This window comes from Garra rufa, chromosome 1 (genome assembly GCF_049309525.1).
Source record: "Garra rufa chromosome 1, GarRuf1.0, whole genome shotgun sequence".
Lineage (NCBI taxonomy): Eukaryota > Metazoa > Chordata > Actinopteri > Cypriniformes > Cyprinidae > Garra > Garra rufa.
Window position 1 is genome coordinate 3421777 of NC_133361.1, and position 23980 is coordinate 3445756.

Below are 23980 nucleotides of genomic sequence, written 5' to 3' on the forward strand. Positions count from 1 at the left end.
TTTAATTGTAGTTTTTGTTAATATCAGCAATCTTATTACTATTATCATTATTATTATTACAGTATTATTTCATTGCATTATTGTAGAATAATATCTACTGTTTATTTATTTTAGACAGAATTCAGTAAATACCTTTGTGATTCATAAAAGAGAAACACTGAGGAAAACGATAAAGATATGAACATTATTTACTGCATATCTCTACATGAAAACATGAAATCACTGTGTAAAGATCTGTTTATTAAAATGATCTTCTGACTGTAATTGAATCTAAATGAGAGTAAATGAAAGTGTTTTGAGTTTGTGTCTGTCAGTGTTTGTGATTGAACTTTCAGTATTGATAAATCAGACAGAGAATGACTGACAGTGATGAGAGGAAAATGTCTGATGTGTTTGATCAACAGGACGAGTGTCATAATTCATAATCATCTGTGTTGGGTTCAGTCTTGATCATTATATGAACATCAGAATAACAGCAGCATCTGTTGATTGTGTCTCATCAGCTCCTGTCATTCTGGATCCAAACACGGCTCATCCAGCTCTCCTTCTGTCTGATGATCTGACCAGTGTGAGACTCAGCGAATATCAACCTGTTCCTGATAATCCAGAGAGATTTGACCATTATCGCTGTGTTCTGGGTTCAGAGGGTTTTAACTCAGGAACACACTGCTGGGATGTGGAGGTTAAACACTGTTTAATCTGGAGTATTGGAGTAACTACAGCATCAAACCAGAGGAAGGGAGATGATTTCTTCAACACTGGTGTCTGGTGTGTGTACTATGATGAGGACGGATGGTATCCAGGTTCTTGTTTTCGTGTTGAACAGGATCTTGATCGTGTGAGAGTGAATCTGGACTATGACAGAGGAACGGTGTCATTCTCTGATCCTGTAACTAACACACATCTACACACATTCACAACCTCCTTCACTCACACACTCTTACCATTCTTCTATAATTATAGTTATCCCTCTCTGAGGATCTTATCGATCAATAGTCAGTAATCTGTAGGTCTGGATCTTCCTGCTTTCATCTTTCATCATGTTTCAATATTTAATCCAGATCACATCAGTAAGAGACTGTTGATCTGAACATCAGACCAGAAAACAACTACATTTATTCATCTTTACAAATGAACAATTATTCAAACACGTGATGAAGGGCTCAAATAAATCATCTTCATCATATCTGACCAATGAGAAACAGTCAGATCATATTTTCTCTAGTGTTATTCCACTATTGATTCAACACATTCTCAGTGTTTGTTGTCAATGAAGAATTGTTGATTTCAGTTCTAGAGATTAATGATCATTTCTTTCTTGAAGTAAATGGATGTAAAAGGTTCTCGCTGATCCACAATGTTGAATCAAATATGAATATTTACTCTAGAAATACCTGATTCAGCTGTTTATGAATCTGATTCTCAGATCAAATGATGACTATGAATCTATGAAAACAAATATTAATAATCGCTTGTAGAAACTAACAGTGTCATTTTTTCTCGTTGTTCTTCCAACAAATTATTAAGCCACATTTATTTCTTTAGAGTTTCATATAATACAGATTGATGTAAATGAATAAATGACTTTTTTTTATCAGTGTTTCCTGTCACAGTTATTTCTTGTTGTGATTTTCAACCTGTAATTATCCTCAGATTGATCTCAAAGCAAAAAGAGGTGCTAAAGTCAGATTTTGAAATGAAATGATAATCATCTTAATTGAAGTGATGAAGGACTCTGAAAGTCTGACACTAACAGCGTTTAATACTGGAGTGTAGAGCTGCTTTGACACAATCTGCATTGTCAAATATAAGCGCTATATAAATAATGACTTGAAGTTAACACTGCTTTAAATGTTTGAACATGATTAAGAGTTGAAAACATTCAACATTTAGAAGCAAAGAGCAATCAAATGAAAGAGCATCATTCAGAAAAGTCTATTTTTATTTGTGTATCTTCACAATAACAGAGAAGCAGCACACTTTTGTAAAATAAAGAATGAAGCTTTATTCAATTTGTTTTTTTTCCAAAACATAAAAAAATGTCTTTTAAGGACTGAATTCAACATGGTGCGATGTGGCAATAACAGAGAAATAATTAAATTGAATGGATATTTTCCAGAGCTCAATCTCGTAGAGTATGAATGTGAGTTTGACCAACGACGTTATAACAAGCCCAACAACTAAACAGATATGAGCGACAGGTTTAATTCATCTTTCTATCAAATACAGTGTAGGAACATCTAGAAGCAATATGAATGCTCCTGAGATACATTTCCAGTGTCCCAGAAAAGGGTATGAATACTTATGCAACTGATCTCTTCAGTTTTTTATTTCTAATAAAGTTGCAAAGTTGTTACAAACCTGTTTTGTGCTTGTCATGGTGGTGTATTAGATGTAGATTGATGTGGAGAAAAAAGTGATTTAATAGTTTAACATAATGCTGCAACAAAACTAAACGTACCAAATAAAGGGGTGTGAATACTATTATGAATGTCTAAAATGTAATGGACTGTTACTAACTACATTTGCTTTGTTTGTTTGTTTTTGTCATGCAATTTGGAATCAATGGCAAACTCCAATCTGTAAGTGATCTAGCCAGCTCTGATTACAGGTGAGACCAGGTGTTTTCCCCCAACTGTAACTTCATGCAAGAGTGACTGATTGTGGATGTTCGCTCTGGTACACAGACGGTGAACCTGATTTGGAGAAAGTGGCTCATTACTGGATTTTGTGATTTTGTAACAGATCTTGCCATATTACAGAAATATTAATATTCGTTTATCATTATCTGTTTAGTAACCTTGGTAATTCTAGTCAGATGAAGATATCACTTACAAATAATCAGGCTACTTTAAGGGGAGACTCTGCAGGCAAAAACACTTTTTTTCATGCACCTGTCAAGTTTGAGATTTTGGGCTTTTTTTTTTTCATTGTGTTTTTCAGACTAGTGGAAAGAAAACATCTAAAAAAAAACCACTGTTAAGTGTTTCTTTTATAGCGCTTTGTCTATTTGTGTCAACAGATTTCTATCAAAATCTATATTTTTAGAGGCTGTTTCTCAAATTGTGTTTTTTCTTCTACACTGAGCCATAAATCTCCACTTCAGTAGCACTTACACACACCAAACTCTACTTTTTTATTCCTGACTGTATCTGAATTATGGCATGACAAACTGAGATACCCAAAATCCCCTCAGTTAAAACTTTTGACTCTATTTGTCCTAAAATTAAACAAGAATTTTGAATTTGACTTCATCCAGTGTTTAGATTTTCGAAAGATTAGCGCATATTTTATTAAATAATGCCTCATTTGCATATTCAAACATAACATTTTAGAAAACAATTAGACTTGTTTTTAGCAATTATTAATATAATCAATCAACTGCAACTATTAGTGTTTTTAACGCTTTAAAGAGTATACATGTTTAGATTGTACTGTTTTAAAGCTCTATTAATAACCATAAAGGTAGAGCTGTCATAAAGCCTGCATGCCTAGAAACTGCTGATCAACTGAATGTGCAAGTACCAACTATGTTAAAATATTTTTATATATCTTAGAAAATGTCATTAAATCTTGGACACAATAATTTGAATGCATTCAATATATATATTTTTTTTTAAGTTGCATTTGCTGTATGGCTTTGGACTGATAGCAAAGTGAAATAATTGTATGTGAGAGAGTCGGTGGTAAGAGATCTCTATCAATGTGTTCCTATTGGTCAGTATTAGAGGAACTGAGTTTAGCTAACAGTTTGCCTGCTCCAGACCAGGTTAGTTTCCCAGCAGAAATTGCCACAGTGGCTGAACTTGAGCTATGGTACATTTCCTTTTGACCAGTGGTGTAGTGGTGCCTGGAGAAGTGGGTATACCCTTTATTTTATAAACACCCACGCCCCCCCCCCAACCCCCCCTTATGTAAACCACGTGGGCTCAGAGTACAGTTTTTGTCCACATTACTTTGACACTGGTCTAGTAAAAATATGTGGCTTTGTTTCATATTTACAGTGTATACGTTTTTCATTATTTACCAAAAAAGAAAGGAAGTGAAATGTGACAACGTGCCCTGTAGGTGGGGTACATTGTAACATTTGAGGGGCACATTGTAACACATGACAGCTTAAAATGTTATCTGATCGAATGAAAAAAATATACACAACAAACTCAAATATTTTGTCAATAAAATACATGTTAACTTTTTCAAATAAAGTAATGACGTTTAAAAAAAGTCAAATTTTGCGTTTGACAATGAACACATTCGCAACCAGCTTTGAACGGCCCTGATCGCAACACACAGCTGTACAGTAGTTCAAAATAATGTGGACAAATTGATGAAACACATTTAGACATTCAGAAAAACACTCCCCTCCCTCCACACACAACTCTCATAGAACACCACTCACATAAACCAGCCAAAATGCTTTACATTTCTTGAAATAATAACATCTGAACATTAAACATTGATTGTCAGCCTTTATTCACCTGTTTCTTGTGGGTTCTCATACAAATCCATAAAAGTAATTAGTGTAAATTACATCGCTAATGTCATAGAATAGCATAGATTAATAACAGCGGGGCATATTGTCACACAGTGTTAAAACGTTCCCCATCTGCGCGACTGGAATATAATAGGGGTTTGTGTCTTCTAGTGGTTTGCGAAACTGATAAATAACGAATTGGAGATTAAAATAATAGCATATTTGTCTCATTTTAAATGAATACTTAAAACTGAATTGAAAAGTGTACTGTTATAGTGTTCGTTTATTAAATGCAAGTTAAATTACAGTCGTTTTGTATGTGTAAATGGTGAGTTCTGTGTTGTCCAATCAGATGCTGTTACGTAATCACGTAGGGATTAGTTCGCTGTTTTGTTTATATTAGCCAGACGCCAGTATGCTCGCAGGCTCCGATGCTGATGGAAACCCATTTGCATTGGGCAAGAGCATTAATCCCGCTGTTGTAAATCATATTTTACAAAGTAAAGTTCCTGAAACGGAATAACGTTGTTGTGTTTTGTACTTCACGCCTCCACGAACATTAAACAACCGGGAGCACAACAGTACTTTAGCCAGAAATTTACTTTTACTATGATAAAAAATAAATATTCAGCGATATCTTCAAAAGGCTTTTAAATTTTGGCGCACTTTTTCTCTCTCCATATGCTGCTATGGCAAGTATGAAATTTGGTTAAGCTAGCATGTGTGGAAATATTTAAACCACAAGTGTTAAAACTAACCCCGCGTTAGTTTGTGCCCCGCGCTACACTACTGGGGTGCGGGAGATGGAGCTCGCGCAATCAAAAAGCAAGCCGACGCCACGGTCCTGACTGCAGCATCACTGTCTTTATTGGGTGTTCTTAGTGAATATTTGCATTTATTCACATATGACTGGATGTTGTGGACTCTCGTGATTTTGGCTAATGCAGGACACTAATAGTGCACATTAGAGGGGATTAAGAAGTGGGTATACGCAAATCCGCCTGATAAAGAAGTGGGTATACGCCGTATACCTGCTTATACCCTCCACTACACCACTGCTTTTGACAATCAAAGCAAGTGACAATAAGTCAGACTAAACTTGGTAAACTTGTTTTATGAAACACCCCCCAGATATTACATGATTTGTGTATTGAAGACTGTATGATGCACGGATTACTATTGCGATACCAATCACTTTAGAAGGCCGAATACCTAATTAATGTCCAGTGACCAAGAGAGGAGTAAAGACCCAGAGTCATAAATTGAGATTCATTAAATGTATTGTTCACACAATAGGAAATGTACCAATTATTCACAATTGTAATTCCCACATAGAATGCACATTGGTATAAATTAAACCAAAACTGCAGGCCTGCGCAACAATAAACAATCAAATAAGAACAATTTGCACAAACAGGTTTAAAGAAAAGGAGATACTTAGATTATGCCGTGAGGCAGTTCTCAGTTCTGATAAGTCCCAATAGTTTCAGGGAAACTTGAATAAAGGGATAGTTGCAAACAGATGATTGGACTTGTTGTAATCCTCACGCGGAGATTTGAACAGGCAGATGTCCATAGATACGCGTCCTCCTCGATGTAGTCGCGTCCTGGATGTGTGAAGTGCTGACAGTACTTGTATAATTCGTGAGATTCATGAGATATGTGTGTGGTGCTATAATAAAGCAAATAAAGTGAAAATTAGGCGATCGGTGTAACAGTCATTATAGCTTCACGTGGCTAAACACGGGAGTAACCACAAACATATAATATACACACCGAATATCGTAGCCTTTCTTTCATTATTAAAGAAGTCAATAATACAAATCTGATAACATATAAGGTCACAATACTAAGATGAATAAGAATAAACAACACTTACAATCCTTAATGACGCACACGAAACTCTTAACAGGCAATCCCAACGAACTCTGAAGCAATCTCACAGCATTAGTCGACCATCCGCATTGAAAATCTAAGTCCGCTTGCGATCTGTATGCTTATGACAAATCCCCCGCTCATAATCTTCAATTCTTCTTCTTCTTCTTCTTTTTGTTTTATGGCGGGTGGCATCCAACAAATAATCTTCAATTAAACTCACTTTGATACTTTATAACAGCCATTGCACGTTTTCTTTGCTTTTTTACCTCTGCTGCATCTGATCGTTTGTTAATCTCTCTGAACTCGTGAGACTCTCCGTAACCACGCCTACTAGGCTGATGCAATAACTATAATAAACCGAATGCACTAGAACTATTATAATGAAACAAATTAAAGTAAGCATGGCCTTTTGCACAATTTGTGACAAAAACTTTCTGTCGGTTCAGCCCTGTCTTGAATGAAAGCTTCTCAGACCGAAGTGGTCTCACTTCATCAGTTTTAGTGCAGATTTGGCGCCATCTGCTGGTCACACAAACACCAGACAGAGAAACTTCAAATAATAAAACAATCCTGCAAATAAAACACTCTGAAATTATTATTATTATTTTTTTTTACCTATACAAAAATCTTCATTCACTGCAATACATCAAAACAGACTCTCGGTTTAAGTCAATTTAAGTCAAGTCAGCTTTATTTCTAGCGCCTTATGATGCTACTCAAAAGATTCAATTCAATTCAAGTTTATTTGTTTAGATGTTTTCACGATGCAAATCGTTGCACAGCAGCTTTATACAAAAGTTGATCTCAAGTTGATGTCCGGTAAAAATCATGCAGTTAATGACATGTAATCAAACAAACAGTTCAAAAGATCTTACTTTGAGTGTTTCAGATTACAGGAAACTAGTCAATAAACAACATGAAAACACTTGCATTTACTCAGAAGCAAATTTCGAGAGGTTCACAAAGCCAATAATATTCATATACATCAAGCCAGACAAATGAAATGCACACAAATTACAGTTTTCAAGTGGAAAAAAATATTTATTTTGTCGTATTAAATAGTGGTTTACTGAACAAAGTGCTTTGTCTTAAAAAAATCATGTAAAAATACTAAAATTAAGATTCTCCCAAATTAATAAAAATACACTAAGTGCAAATAACCTCTGCCTTGTTGGCAAAGGCAGAATCCGCCAAATCTCATATCATCAGAAAGGCACGTACTTTCAATAAAAATGAAGGAAACAATCAAAAAGTGGAAATTAAGGTTTTAGATATGCAGTACCGCCGCTCCCTATAGGCAGAGTACGCAGTCTGCAGGGCACCAACTCCCAGGGGGGCACCATCCCAGCTGCTCAAAAAAAATCGTTTTTATATATTATAATAATAAATTAATATTAATAATATACATATACAAATAAACAAAAATATAAAAATATAAACGTATATATTGCAATGATGATAATAATTAATGAACAATATGCCTGGTCCTGGAAAGAGACATCAACAGTCCGGCGCCGAGAAACGAAAGAAAAAAAAAAGCCCAAGATGAAGCCCGTGCATCACTCTCAGGTGCGTTCATAATCCTGTGAAACTTTATTTTATTCTGTCAACGTTAATAATGTGTTTTAATGTCGGTAATAATTTCACGACTAACGCATCTTTCTTAATATGAATACAAGCAGATCTAAGTAAACACAGTGACTTAAAATGCATTATATTAAAACACAGAGGCAATTATGATTATTGATTAATAATGACCATGTGGTGTCATTAAATAACAGTGCTAAAATACATAATCTAATACAAAATTAACAGTTTACATTACAATTTAAATAGAAATGCCTGAAAAGGGCACCAAATGCAGTTGTTACACTTACATGATGATCAAATTCCTTGTTTAATATTGACCAAACATTTAAAATATCCACATAATCTTTCTTATCATTTCCTCAACAAAAATATGTGGACATCATAACCCTTGTCTGCTTTATTGTCAAAGTCTGCTTTATTGTAAATTTTGAACTTTGGAAAGCTCCAGCAGATGACAGTGTTGATTTTATTTCAGTTTATTATTGTTTATTTTATTAAGATTTCACATTTTTAAAAGTTTTATTTAAAGTTTAATTTTTTTTTATTTTTTTTTTTTGCTGTAGAGATACAATTGTAATTTAGGCCTATAAATGATACAATTTATTTGTGTAATTACTTTTATTTGAATAAAGTTCTATTTTGGACCCTATAGTAGGTGTTTTTTTTTTTAATTATTTTATTTTATTTTTACTTCCGTAATATTTGGGGGAGGGGGCACAAAAGTAAATTTTTGCTTAGGGCACCCATTTGGCCAGCAGCGGCCCTGTAGATATGGTTAAAGCAGTGGTTCTCAAACTTTTTTGGTCGCGCCCCCGTTTAAACCTTCTAAAAAACCTGGCGCCCCCCCTCCCAAAAATACCTATCCCCCCTAAGACTAATAAATGATTTTACTAAACTTAATGAAAAATTAATGCTTTGTTCGTTAAAAAAAAAGAAGAAAAAAAAAAGCTACAGGAGAAAAACACATGCAACACTTGAAATATTTTAAAAAAAAAAGCACATAGGGATAATTCTCTGTTATTTATTTATTTATATATAATCCATGAACCGATTCCTGGACGATCAGATCCACCATCACCAGATCCCTGCGCGAAACACACATTCACACAACAGCAGACACAGATTGAGCTCTTAAATATTTATATGCTTCAATGAATCAGTTCATTTATCAGTTTGATTCACTCACCTGATGTCCTAACTGTGCTTTCCTCTGAAAACATCTGAAAACAGAATCCGATTACATTATATTATATTCAAAGGATTTTCTGTTTATTTTAGGGTTGAGATATAAAATTAATCAAATTATCTGTTAAAGATGACAAAATAAATGTGATTGAAAACAGCTGTTGTGAACTATAAGATGTAATGACTGAAGAATCGTGTTAGAGAGATCAGCCTCGACTCACCTGAAGATCCTTTTACGCAGCAAGAAACAGATCAAGAACAGAAAAGCAATGAGAATCAGGACAGAAATCCACCACAGCTGATCTGTAGATGTGAGAGAAATACACTCAACTGAATGACTGAATACATAAACTGATGAAAACAGCTGATCAATAGAAATGATAAATATTGAAACACAGAAGCATATGAGTTTACCTGAGTGCTGGAGATCTGGAGTCACTTCATTCATGAGATTTTTGCAAACACAAATATGAGAGAAAAGATTGAGTGTGAATGAGATGTTTAGTGTTTTATTAGTGAATAATCAGCTGAAACTCACCTGAGTTTGGAGTCACTGCAGTTTGATTCCTCACTGAAAAACACATTCACAATCATCATCATTACCTTGAAGATTCACTGAAGATTCAGTTCAACACAGAGTTTACTAAAGTGATTCTCTCACCTCTGAAAATGGTGTTCAGACTGAACTGTGAAGACAGAAAGATTCATTAGAGCAGCATTAATAGTGTTCATGAAATATTAAAATGATTTAAGAGTTCATAATAATATAAAAATTATAATAATTTCCATCTGTTTACTTATGAAAACCAGTTCTGGGGGTAATGCATTACAAATAATGTAATCAGATTACTATTTTCATGCAACTAGAAAAGTTCCGATTGCTTTTAAATTTACAAAGAATTGTCGGAGTTCCTTTTTCAAACAAGCAACTCTGGTTACTTTGATTTCCATGTATTGACTGACCATTGGTCTCCATGTTGAGTGAAATCAGGAGTAAGTGTAGAGATAAAGACACTTCCTTCAGTCTGTGGCTTATTCGTTTCACGTCCGGTGTGAACGGATCTTTAAAGTTGCCAAAGATATAACCATTAGGTTTTGTTATTTAAAAAACAACCAAGCAAGCACAGCTCAGGTGACAAAAAGTAATGCATTACTTTTCCTTAAAAGTAATTAAGTAATGCAATTACTTTTTAATGAAGTAATGCAATATTCCAATGCATTATTTTGAAAGTAACTTTCATCAACACTGGTGAAAACACAAAAACTGATAGAGAAATCATTTACTCGTGAAGTACTGCAGTGGATCTCGTGGCGAAGTTGATCCACACAGTGAGACGTAACCAGACGATCAGATGAGACAGAAATCACAGGATCCATCAGTTTGTGAGGATCTGATGGAAGTGCTATCAGATGATCATCCTGATCAAATAAAGCATTATTATGAGTTTAATTGTGAATAATGGTATAGTTTGAGAGGACAGAAACACTCTCACCTGTGAGAACCAGAGCTGTTCGCAGTCAGACTGATGGAGGAGAGTGAATCTATCAGCAGGAACTCTGAACTCAAACCCGTCTGTGATCTGAATCTCTGCACACGTCACATTCACACTGCTCTCCATCACACAGCACTGAGAGACAAACAGAGCGATATCTGTGTCAAATAAGCATATAGATGCATGATGCAAAAATCTCCAAGAAAACATGGTTATTGCAATGCATTCGGCACTTTGTGTTTTTACAATCTGCACCATCCACCGATTCAAAAGACCAGCAAATACATTCAAAGATGGCTGCTTTTGTGTTCCACTGAAGAACGTGATGAGGGTGAGAAAATGGTAAAAAAAAAAGAAAAAAAAATGCAAATGATCATGCAAAGGCAAAAATAACCTCATGCAAACTTTTTGGTGTCATGTTTCATTTTAACCATAAATCCCCCATTTAGAAGCTGAACTGAACCATCTGTGAAGCACACCAATACAAACATGTTGTTAGTTAATAGGGCACTCAAACTGTGCCCAAGCTGTTATCTTCTGATAATGAGCGATCTGTATCTTTTCGGACTGTAAAAATGAGAAAACAATTCTTAGAAAGTTACACGTGTCCAGCAGAAAGATAAAGTCAATGAGTCAAGACTTTTCCTTCCGGCATCTTTACACCGCAAGTTCAAGATAAAGGACAAAGCTCAAAAAATTAATGCACTTTTAATCAGTCTTTTAATTATGAACTCCTTCACGTTGAGAAGAAACATCAGACATAGCTATATTTAAGACTAACATGTATCGTACCTGTAGAAAGAGGCTTGGTCGTCCTCACACAGTCTTTAAGACACAAAGGTGTCTTAGTTCCGGGATCAGCTTCCGCTTTCTCAAACACACAGAAACAAGCACAGGATGGGTTTGCAATTCTAACTTTGCAGATGTAATGACCGATACGTTCGTTTAACACAGCAGGAATTAGTATTCATTATGCATTCATTCATTTAATACAGCATTTAATGAAGAAATCAGAACAAAGCAAAGGCGGGAGCAGCTGAAAATGGTGGCATGGTCACATGGGTCCCGAAGACACACGAATCCCAGCCGAGTTTGGCCGACTAGATCATGACCCGGAAGCAGATTTTGAAACTAAATTCTGAGGCTTTCAGGGACAACAATTTTAGAATTTTAGGACCCAGTCCTTGTAGCCAAGCGTCTGTTTAGACGCTGTGGCTTGGCCCACTTCCTGTTTGCCGAGCTGCCGAGTGGTTTGCGCTAGTTTTTTTTCTAGAAATCTCTATCTAGGCTAAAACATTTTGATATCATCCATCGCACGACTCCCAGCCGAGTCCGGCCGAGTAGATCATGACCCGGAAGCAGATTTTGAAACTAAATTCTGAGGCTTTCAGGGACAACAATTTTAGAATTTTAGGACCTTTACCCAGTCCTTGTGGTCAAGCATCAGTTTAGACGCTGTGGCTTGGCCCACTTCCTGTTTGCCGAGCTGCCGAGTGGTTTGCGCTTGTTTTTCTGTAGAAATCTCTATCTATAGGCTAAAACATTTTGATATCATCCGACTGCTCTGTTTTCGCTTACTTTATTCATTACCGTTTTCTTTTTTCTCTCGCTGACCACGATTTACAGCATGTTAATGAGTTCATCAAAACAACAGTTGTAAGGTAGAATCATTCTACAATCACGGTGAGTAATGGCTTCTTCTCCTGTTATTGTTGTCTGCACTGCTTGCCACATGTATAGCTTATCTATCTCTGTCAGTGAGCCTTATACATGTGACAAATGCAAGAATATAGTCAGGCTGACAGAGAAGATTTCAGAACTAGAGTCACGTATGCAAACTTTAATAGAGGATAGTAAGAATGTGAGGGACTTAGATACGGTTTTGGATGTGACTATGCAAATTGTTGGTCCTTAAAATAAAGGTAATTAGGTAGAAGCTCAATGAAAGTAGCTTTAGGATGTTTTCTATCATTTTAAATGATCTTACTGAATCTGATGCATTTAAAAACTAATTTAATAATATTTCCTTTTCAAATGTTTTTTTTTTTTCTTAACATAAAACCAATCAAATGAAGTTTAAATTTCCATTTTGAATGGTTTGCATTTCTGAAACAATATGTCGTTGAACACCAAATATTTAACCTCCCCAAAAACAGACTAAACGGAGAGTGTGTTGAGTAAAATGAAATACAAAAAGTTGAATGAAGGAATAAATATGACTGAAACTAGTAAACATTTTAGTCAAAAGATTCATAGCATGGTAGCTTTTCTGTAATGTCGAACTGACCATTGGTGACTACAGCTGGAAAGATATATATTTGATTATAAAGTGTTGAAAAACATCTTCTAGCTCTGATCAGAAAACTACACTGTCCCTATCAAATAAACTACATATAATATGCGTGTCACAGTTCTGTCTGTCATTGGTTTCACCCATTGTCTCCCTCTGCCATTCTGTTGTCATTTGGTTTAGCCCTCGTCACCGTCATCTGTTACACCTGTCCTTGTAATTATTAGTCATCTGTGTCACCTGTGTTTGATAATTAGTATGTCTTTAAAAGTCTGTCTTTGAGTTCAGTTCCCTGTCGGTCTTTAACGTTGGATGTTGTTTGTGTAAGTGTTCCTGCCTGATCCTGCCTGTTCCTGCATTGTTCTTCTTGAAGTATTATATAAAATATATTGTTAATTGTTAATCTTGTCTCTCGTCTCGTCTCGTCCTGCACACAACCCTGACAGAAAGACCGACCCAAAACAGTTCACGGCGTCTTCCCCTGCGTTTCTTTTCCGTTTTTTGAATCAGTGTTTGTTTTATTTAATCTTTTTTCCCTTATGGATATCCCTGCCGTCTGCATCATCCTGCTGGAGCAGGGGAACCGCTCTCTCGAGGACCACATAAGTGACTTTATGTACCTCGCGCCGATGACGCATTACCCGGACCGCTGCCTGTGCACATTCTTCCGTGCAGGACTTAACATCGCCACTAAAGCGCAGCTGTCCGGGGAGGGTCCTCGAGAGAGCCTCGCCGGTTACATCGAGTGGGTGCTGGTGTCCAGCAGAGCTTCGTTGACCGCGAAGGATGACACCAGCCCCACTCCAGACCCAGAACCCAGCCCAACATCACCCCGACAAGCGGAGTTGCAGCCCGAGCCCACCGACGATGGAGAGCCCGAGCCGAGAGCGACAGAGCCAGAGCCGGACCCATCGGACCAGGTGCGAGAGCCGACTGCAACATACGCGACGGTGGAGTATGACGTGGAGCAAGAGAGGGCAACAGAGAGCCCTGCCCACTGCACCACCACTGGGGGTGAGCTTGAGGACCATTCTGGGGACCTCATTGACTTCTCATCTGAAATATCCGTCTGTCCTGTCTTCCCTATCAGCCCAGAATTCCCACCCGCCCACCCTCTGTCATCCACACCCATGCCTGGGTGGCCGCCGCTGTCCCCTGACAGCCCCTCAGCTCATCCTCAGCCCAACACGTGTGCAGTGGGCTCGCCACGGGGCTGCCAGCTTCCATCGGCGTCTCGGCTGGAGGATCCCTCAGCTCCGCCTCCAGCCTCCGAGTCCAGGACTCCGCCTCGGCCCTTCGACCCCGCGGTTCCACCACGGCTCTCGACGCCCTCCTCTCCACCGTCGCCCGTCGATCCACCAGCTCCACCGGGCTCCATCGTCTTTCCGGCTCCGCCCTGGTCTGTCGTCACCCCATCGTCTCCTCCGGACTCTGCTCCTCCGGCTGTGCCTCATCACGCCGTCCCTCCGGCTCCTAGGGACTCCTCCTTCCTGCAGGCACAGCCTCCATCCTCTGTCGCTCCGGCTCCGCCGCGGATCTCCGGAACTCCGCCTCCGCCTCGGCCGCCAGAGCCTATTCCACCTTGGCCCTCCGGATCCTCGGCGTCACCCCGGATCATCGGCTCTCCGTCTCCGCCTCGGGCTCCTCCGCCATCTTCTCCGCCTCTGTCGGTCGGCCCCATGGAGTCGGCACGCCTTCCTCCACCATGGCTCCTCCCTCCGTCGGCTCCACCGTGGGCCGTCATCATGGCTGTGGTCTGGGTCAGTTCCTCCTGCTCCAGGTCCCTCCTGTTTCCTCCCTGGCTCCTCCCACCTTCGTCGCCCCCCTGGACTCTGTTGACTTTGTTTGTTGTCCCCCTCCAGGGGTGCCGTCCTCCGCCAAAGCCTCCTCCCTCATGGACTCTGTTTTTCCGCCCCTCTCATTTTTTCCACGGCGCGAGGACGCGCCTTTCCGGAGGGGGGCGTGATGTCACAGTTCTGTCTGTCATTGGTTTCACCCATTGTCTCCCCCTGCCATTCTGTTGTCATTTGGTTTAGCCCTCGTCACCGTCATCTGTTACACCTGTCCTTGTAATTATTAGTCATCTGTGTCACCTGTGTTTGATAATTAGTATGTCTTTAAAAGTCTGTCTTTGAGTTCAGTTCCCTGTCGGTCTTTAACGTTGGATGTTGTGTGTGTAAGTGTTCCTGCCTGTTCCTGCATTGTTCTTCTTGAAGTATTATATAAAATATATTGTTAATTGTTAATCTTGTCTCTCGTCTCGTCTCGTCCTGCACACAACCCTGACAATGCGTCTATGATAAATAAACTATGACATTTATTAAAGGGGTCGTATGATTTTTTTTTTAACTCAAACTGCCTAAACACATTGCATTACAACACATACACAAAAAAACAAATAATGCTTGTTTTAGCAACATCATATGACCCCTTTAAATTATTAAATTACTAAATGTAAAATGGCTAATGCTACCCACTTAACTTTAAATTTTAAAAGCATTTTAACATTCAATATGCCTTGATTGCAATACTCTGGCAAGGAGGCCATCCGCTTGTTGAAAAGAGATGGTCTTCATCCCTCGGGATGTGGAGCGTCACAGAAATCAGTTCATTCTCAGCACATAGAGACCCTTTCACCTAGATACCACACCATAGAGACTGTGTCTGTCCCCAAGCTAGAAAATACAATCAACGCCCAAAGCAATCCAAGAGTAACAATTTAATTGATGTTCAATAAATAAAAAAAAAAATTATAATACAGAGAAACAAATGATAAAGCTTGGCTTATTAAATATCAGGTCACTTTCTACGAAAGCACTTTTTGTAAATGATATGATTACTGTTCATATCCTAGATGTGCTCGCTTTGACAGAAACCTGGCGATGATTACATTATTTTAAATGAGGCTAACCCCCAAGGTTACTGTTACAAACATGAGCTGTGTGTAAAAGGTAAAGGGGGAGGTGTTTCTACTATTTATAGCAAGGTTTTCAGTGTTTCTCAGAGAACTGGCTTTAAGTATAACTCGTTTGAAGCAATGGTGCTTCATAAAACATTATCCAGACAGAGAAACAAGTATTAATGATAATTCCCCTGTGATGTTAATACTGGCTACTGTATACAGGCCACCAGGGCACCATGCAGACTTTATTAAATAATTTGCTGATATTCTATCAGTTACTGAGTTAGTGTTGGCCGCAGATACAGTCTTAAAGGGATAGTTCACCCAAAAATGAAAATTTGATGTTTATCTGCTTACCCCCAGGGCATCCAAGATGTAGGTGACTTTGTTTCCTCAGGAAAAACACAAACGAAGATTTTTAATGAAAACCAGTGCAGTCTGCCAGCCTTATCATGGATGGGCACCAAACCTTTAAAAGTAAACAAAAACATGCACACACGAGTCCTACACAGTAATTTGTTTTTCTTCTGTTAATTATGTTTATGCTTCACAAGAGATGTTTTGCGAAGTAATTATGTATCGCAAAAATTTACAGATGGCGATTAGCCAAATATTTCGTAAATATGTACTGTAATACCACGTTTCAGTCGGAACATAGATTGTTTTCATACCCTGCTTTTTCTGAGTTCTCAATGTCTCGTTTTAAATGTCAGGGCCCTTGGAAGTCTACCAATGAAGTGTGGAGCTACTTTGTGCCTCGTAAATGGCGTAAAACAGTGATTTATTTACATGGCTACTTCGATGCCCCACTGACTCTCATTGACAACCTGTTGTGAGCATCGGCTAACTGACCCCAGATTTCGGGCAGCAGTGGACAAGACGAGATGTGATATGCAAGGTACGTTTACACTCGGTATCATGATTCAATACACTTTAGGTCAAAATCACACCAGAGTTCTCCTTTAACTTTGATGCAACATGTTGCTTTTGCATTGTTGACATTCTATTGTCTTATTTTAATATTGTAAGGTTGCTTTGACACAACTTGTGTTGTAAAAAACACTGTATAAGTAATCTTTACTTGATTGAATTTGTTGCATGGGTTGTCCAAGGTATTGTAGGTCAGGTATGTTTTAGTTGTTGTAAATACTGCTTAGCTTATTATTAAATATATATAATAATTGACTATTTTTCAGTATATTTTCCATGTGTATGTGTATGTATATATATATATAAGACGAGGAATGGATGAACAACCTAAAACAGAAAACAAAAAAAAGTCTTTAATAATCCAAAGGATCTGATGCAGAAACACAGCGTAGCAACAACAACACCCGACAAGAACTAAGCAAAGACACCAACTTATGAAGACACATTTATTAAACCACATAGGTGTAGGGAATGAGGAAGGAACCAAAACACAGAGTAGTGGAAGCAGGAGATGATGGGAGAAACCAATTAAATAGTCCAGGGGTGTGACATTACCTCCCCCTCCCGGTAGGCGTGTTCTTGCGACGACAAACAGGAAAAAGGAGGGCAATATATGGAATCCAGGGAGGTGATGAAACACTCCAAGGCGGAGATGACGGAGGAAGGAGCCAAGGAGGTGACAGGAGGGGGTTGGAGCAGGAGGAGCCAGGTGAGACCCAGACCGCAGCCATGATGGAACCCCATGATGCCATGGAAGCCATGATGTTCCTGGGTGACACAGAGGATCCGGAGGGCCAAAGCGGAGCCCAAGGCTCTGGCAACCAAGGCGGAGGCGGAGATCCGGAGGTCCGTTGCGGAGCCAGAGCAACAGAGGCCTGAGGCTGTGTCGGAGGGAGGGAGGAGTTTCACAGAGCCAGTGGGACAGAGCGACGAGGCGTAGCTGGAGGAGTAGAGTCCTGAGGCGAAAGTGGGATGACAACAGTCCAGGGTGGAGCTGAAAGGACCATGGAGCCCGGTGGAGCTGGTGGACCGACGGGCGACGCTGGAGACGAGGGAGCTGAGAGCCAGGGTGGAGCCGCAGGGTCGGAGGGCCGAGGCGGAGTCCAAAACTCAGAGGCTGAAGGTGGAGATGAGGGATCCCGCAGCCATGACGCCAATGGTGACTGGCAGACCTGCGGCGAACCCGCTGCACAGATGGTGGGCTGAGGGTGAGCAGAGGGACTGACAGGCAGCAGTGATGGTATGGTTGAAGCATTATGGCTATTAGACAGAAGTAACTGAGGGAGGGAGGGTGGGAAATCTAAGCAGATGGACAGTTCAGAATTTACAGTGAGTTCAATATTCAAATCCTCAGGAAAACTTATATCTCGATCATTGTCTCTTACTGTTAGTCCCAGATTCAAATTAAGTTCACCCTCAGTGGTGGTGCAGTGGGTAATGCTGTCCTCAGCAAATTTACACTCCACTGACACCTTCACCGCCACGGTCATTGTGGCCGGCTCACGCGCCTGGTCTGACTACAACTGTGCAGCTCAGGCTCCGTGGCAATCAGCAGCTCTGTTGCTTCTCTCTGCGATGGCAGGGTTTATCTCTCTGTTGCTCCTCTCTGGTCGTGGCGGGGTTTATCTCTCCGTCATCATTGGGCTCGGGCTGGTATTCCGCAGGTCGGGTTGGTGGCTGGCTGGGCTCTGGGTCCGAAGTGATACTTCCATTCTCCATGGAACAGGCGGGGAACGAGGATCGGTTTCTCGCCAGTGTCCACTCCACAAACACGGTGAAATTTGCTTGAGGTAGCTGGTGGCGTGAGCTAACAGTTGGAACATCTTTGTGTAGCCCTCAAACAATCTCTTCTCCTGCTTCAGTAAGAGGAGAAGGAATTTGGGACGAAATCAAGGATCCATGAAGGGAAACACAATGGAAACAAACTGACTGAGAAAACAACGAGAAACAAAAATGTGAGAAAAACGTGGAGAACTGTACGCGGAGAACCAGACGTACTCACGCTAAGACGAGGAACGGACAAACAACAATGTAAAACGTGAGCAGTCTTTAATAATACAAAGGAGCTGATACAGGATACACAGGAACACAGGGTAGCAACAGTAACGTCTGACAAGAAACTAAGCAAAGACACCAACTTATGAAGACACATTGATTAAACCACACAGATGTAGGATTTGTGTGTGTGTGTGTGCATAGACGAAATGCAATGACAAATCTTTTTGTCACTAGTGCTGTTCACCCACATTAGTGTCTCTGTATTAATTACCACAGTCAACTTTGACTCAAGTGTTTGATTTGTGAACCAAGTTCATCTAAAACAGCTCCAGTCTGAGTCTGAAAGGCTTTCTCATAGAGCTGCCACACTTAAGCATGGACTCTTTTTATCTAGGGATTGATGATTGCCATTTATTTAGGTTTATGTAAATGTTTTCTTGGGTCATGTGCTCGATCATCCACAAGGAGGCGCAGGAGTCTAAAACCGCTCAGCTTTCTCACAACTCCTGTCCTTTTTATTAAACTTCATAAATACTTTGAAAGTCAAGATATTGAAACTATTACGCAAGCAGCCTAAAAGTATTCAGCACTTGGATTTCAATATGTATAAACACACTGATCGAACAACCATGTTTATGTATTTAACTAAACACCTGAATGGATGGACTATAAAGACAGATAGTTTATAGCTCAATCTGACATTATTATGTATAATTAAGAATTGTCAACTAGATAGCATAAAGAAATTTTGTTGATGCAAATAAGCAAATGTTTTTATATTATTAGCTTATAAAACAAATGTCACATGTCAACTCTTTGCAAAAGTTTTATGTGTCTGAAGCAGCATGTGCATTAGAGGAAGAGTGATTTTAATCAAATAAAGCCATCTGTCAGATACTCACACACACTGCTGTAACATGTGAACATATGATCAGTGTTGGGGAAACTTACTCTTAAAACTAATGCATTACAATATTGCATCTTTAAAAAAAGTAACTGCATGTGGCTAAGTCTAGTGCTTTAAGCAGCTGAGTGGTGTTTGTAAATGGACGCGCACACTTGAGTTACTATTAACTGGAATTCCCCCCGAAACACCTGTGACCCGAGAGAAGGTTCCCACCTTTATTCTGAAAGCATTTAACCAAGAGTGACCCCTACTGGACACACATATATACATGACAATGTAAAGCAAAAACAAAAATAACTCTTGCAGTAACTGATTACGTCACTTAGTTACTTTTTATGGAAAGTTATGCATTATTTTTGAGTTACTTTGTAATCTGGGCAGGGCTTGTTTTTTGTTGTCAATATATAAAAAGTAATTTTACATCAAAAGTGAAATTAAAGGAAATGTAAAAATGTAAATTCTCGTCTGTACAGTAGAGGGCGCAGCTCAAACTAACTGCATGAAGAACACAAAGCAGGAGAAGAAAGTTCAACACAAATGTCTCATTTCATATATATATATATATATATATATATATATATATATATATATAAATCCAGATAAAGCAGAGGTCAAATAGTATATGGCCACACAAACATGACATACTGTGGTTTTAAGTGAAAACTAAACCAAACAATACAATTGCCATTTTTTAATTAAACTGTGGTTTACTGAACAAACTACTAAAATGAAAGAAAAATATTTTCCCACCCACATTAATAAATCTTGTTTTCATGACAGATTCGTCCAAACAAACTTGAAATAGTGCAGACTGATATATAATGAATATGCAACATACACTACAAAAATGCTTTTTTTTATTAGATTTTTGTCTTGTCTCCAGTCAAACTGTCTAAAAATTCTTGAATCAAGAATTTTCTAGACGATTTTAGAAAAAAACAAGTCAAAATTAAGTGCATTTTTGCTTAAAACAAGCTAAATTATCTGCCAGTGGGGTAAGAAAAATAATATTGTTTTCTGTTAGATTTTTTTTTTTTTTTTACCCCATTGGCAGATTATTTTGCTTCTTATAAGATTAGTTTTGATTTGTTTTGCTGAAAACAAGTCAATAGTTTTAATTGTCTAGAAAATCCTTTTTCGTTTTAGATATTTTGACTAGAAACTAAACAAAAAAAATCCAAGTTAGAAAAGTTTTTTTTTTCTTTTTTTTGCATTATACTGCAACTATTCATCAAAACTCTCCTCTATAGAGTGATTTTTCGCTGACTACTGAGTTTATGTTCATTGAATGTGTAAATGTGATCTCCAGCTGTTTTCTTTCTTGTCTTTATGCGGCTGAAACATTGACTGATTTCTGAAGGTTTCACTGCAATGATCTGTCAGCACACATTAAAGAGATCAACACCACGTTTATTGATTGAATCTCATCAGAAAACCGACAGGATTTGAACGCTGCGATAAAGATGATTGTGGTCAGGATTACAGCAATACAGAACAGAAGATATCTTTTTTGTAAGAGGCCTGATTTAAGACTGTGGGTCAGTGAAGCGCATTCAGAAAGAGTCTTGAACTGATTCCTGAAGGTGATGAGAGTCTCAGCAGATCATCTCGAGGTCAACAGAGAGGAACAGAGACGGTGAAGGGTCTGGAAATACACTTTCTGCTTCAATGTGAAGGAAAATCAAGGTGCTGCTCAATCAGTTTGAACAGATTTTAGAAATGAGCCGTGATGTTGATTCAAACCACTAGATGGCGATCATCAACTGGACACTGAGTGGATTCACTGAGTCGATTCACTGAACCAATTCTTCTGAAGTTCGAGTGTCTTCAGATCCCTGTAAAATACACACATCAACATCTTCATCATCAGTCTGATTCAGCTCTTAAATCATCATATGATTCACTGAATCGGTTCACTTATCAGTTTGATTCACTCACCTGTTTTCTGGATCATTTTCCCCTTTGAAAACACCTGAAAGCAGACACTTGTTATTGCATATCGCCTGCTTATTCAGAAAGATATTAAAATTGAGATCAAATTAATAAAACAATCTGTTAAAGATGAAAAGATGAATGAAAATGTGATTCATGATGACATGAGCTCTTGTGAACTATAAGATGACTGTAGAATCGTGTTAGAGAGATCAGTCTCGACTCACCTGAAGATCCTTTTCCGCAGCAAGAAACAGATCAAACCCAGAAGAACAATGAAGATCAGGACAGAAATCCACCACAGCTGATCTGTAGATGTGAGAGAAAAACAAACAAACTGATGAAGACAGCTGATCAATAAATATGATACATATTAGAAAGCAGAAGCACAGAGGTTTACCTTGAGTCACTTCATTCAGATCATCTTATGAAATAAAGACAACAAACATGAGTCAATATGAGAGGAACCACTGAAAGTGTATGAGATGAATGAGATGTGCAGTGTTCGCCTTGCCTTGTTACTGATCCTCTAATAGCCTTGGCCATCTTTGTGGAGAGCAATAATCCTAATTCTCAAATCCTTCTTTGCCATTAGATGCCATGTTGAACATCCAGTGGTCAGTTTGAGAGCATACTACTTAAAGAACCTAATTTGAACTGCACTAATACAAGATACACAAGTTTGTATGGTCTTGTCAAGCAGACAGAAACATAACCATGAGCTGAAAATACTAAACACCAGATTGACGCTACATTACAACTGTTTGTTGAATAAACATTATGTCAGTAAGTATCTACAAAAAATCAACATGATATGATATTCAATAACAGTCACATGAACACCAGGGGTGGACTTAGTGATTTGGGGCCCTAAGAAAATTCAGGGTATACACTTCTTGTTATATTGAGAGCAATCCCATGCTTTTAAAACTCAGCACTTCACAAAAACACTGCATTTGAGCGGTGAGCAGATTTTGAATTACATACTTCTAAACATTGCTTTCAAGAAATGTAATTGGCTACATTGTTCAGTGCTGCAAATATGTCTCAGTGTTGGTCTCAGCAATATCAGATGGGGCCCCCTGATGCCCCGGGGCCCTAGCAGCATACCTTGCTTATTGGTACCTCTGATAAACACATTGATTACAATGTGACATGAGGACAGGCTGAGAGTCCAGAATAAACAGGAAAAATAGAGTTTAAAATGTGATTCCCATGGTTTTACTTCAAAACCATAGTTTAACCACTGTAACCACAATTCAACATGATGTTGCACACTGCAGCCCACGCACTGTAGCCCTCCTATTATCTTCACACTTTCATCATCTGTGAAACAAACTGAAACAAACTTCTGTCTATCCAATCAGATGCATGATATAAGCAAGACAAAATCAGGGGGTTTTGAATGTGGTCTCCTATACACATTGCTAGCCATTTATGGTCATTTCCAACACAGCTGCAAACCGTCTTTCTGAAATACAACTCAGTCACTTCATTCAGATCATCTTTACAAAAACATAAAGATTACAAATATGAGCCAATATGAGAGAAAGATTGAAAGTGTATTGAGTGTGAATGAGATGTGCAGTGTTTTATTAGTGAATAATCAGAGTTTGGAGTCATTAATTCATTAATATGAATGGTAATACATCCTCAGGATGTAACATCTGTCCTGAAACTACAACAGAAAAAGCAGATCAATGTTAATATTCATATGTGTTCATTTATTAATTTTCTGAATCAGCGAAAGCGTTCATTGAGATGCATTGTGTTTGTGACTTCAACAGGGCCTACAACTCTTTCTGGCGAGAGAGCGTTTATTCCCTCTGACACTTTCAGTTTGGATCATTTCAGTGTCTGATTATATTCTGCATGAGTCATTTGTTTAGAGATGACTCAGAAACATGAGAATCAGCTCCACATTGAGCTGAAACACATCTTAAAATGAGCAAACTCAATGCTTTTGCTGATTTATAATATCAAGAAATTAATTTGCATTAAACACAATGTTGCCAGAATCATAAACTCACCAGAGGCCTCATGTACAAAGACTTGCCTCCTCCCCCGTTCATTCATACATTCTGTTTGTTATAAGCCTGAAAAACACATTTGAACTGTAGTATACAGTATATATTTTTGTGAAAATGAGTCATATATTGTTAAACAAAGCGAAATGTTATAATGTACAAACGATAAACACAACACCTAGCATATGGGCTTAAAGAAAAAAAACATTTTTTAACAAAACAAGTATGAAGAATATAAGTTGCTAAACAAACCAAAACAAATTAGGGCGTGTTCACACTTGGCGTCTTTTTTGACAAGGACATTTTTTTTTTGTTGCAAAAAAAATCTGGAAGCGTTGCAGCAGAGGGTGTCTTCTTTGTCGCTATAACAACAG

At 38.5% G+C, this 23980-nt stretch overlaps 1 protein-coding gene across 2 annotated transcripts in view; it reads right to left on the minus strand.

The window, feature by feature from the left end:
* Positions 1-206: 206 nt before the first annotated feature.
* LOC141326852 (uncharacterized) overlaps positions 207-23980 on the minus strand; it is a 269935-nt gene continuing 246161 nt past the window's right edge. Inside the window, exon 4 of one of the 2 annotated variants that reach the window (XM_073835308.1) lies at positions 207-850. In XM_073835308.1, coding sequence (XP_073691409.1) covers positions 753-850 — 98 coding nt within the window. In that variant the 3' untranslated portion in view covers positions 207-752. Of the gene's footprint in view, positions 856-23980 lie in introns of both variants that reach the window. The other variant, XM_073835307.1, reaches the window with a different exon arrangement.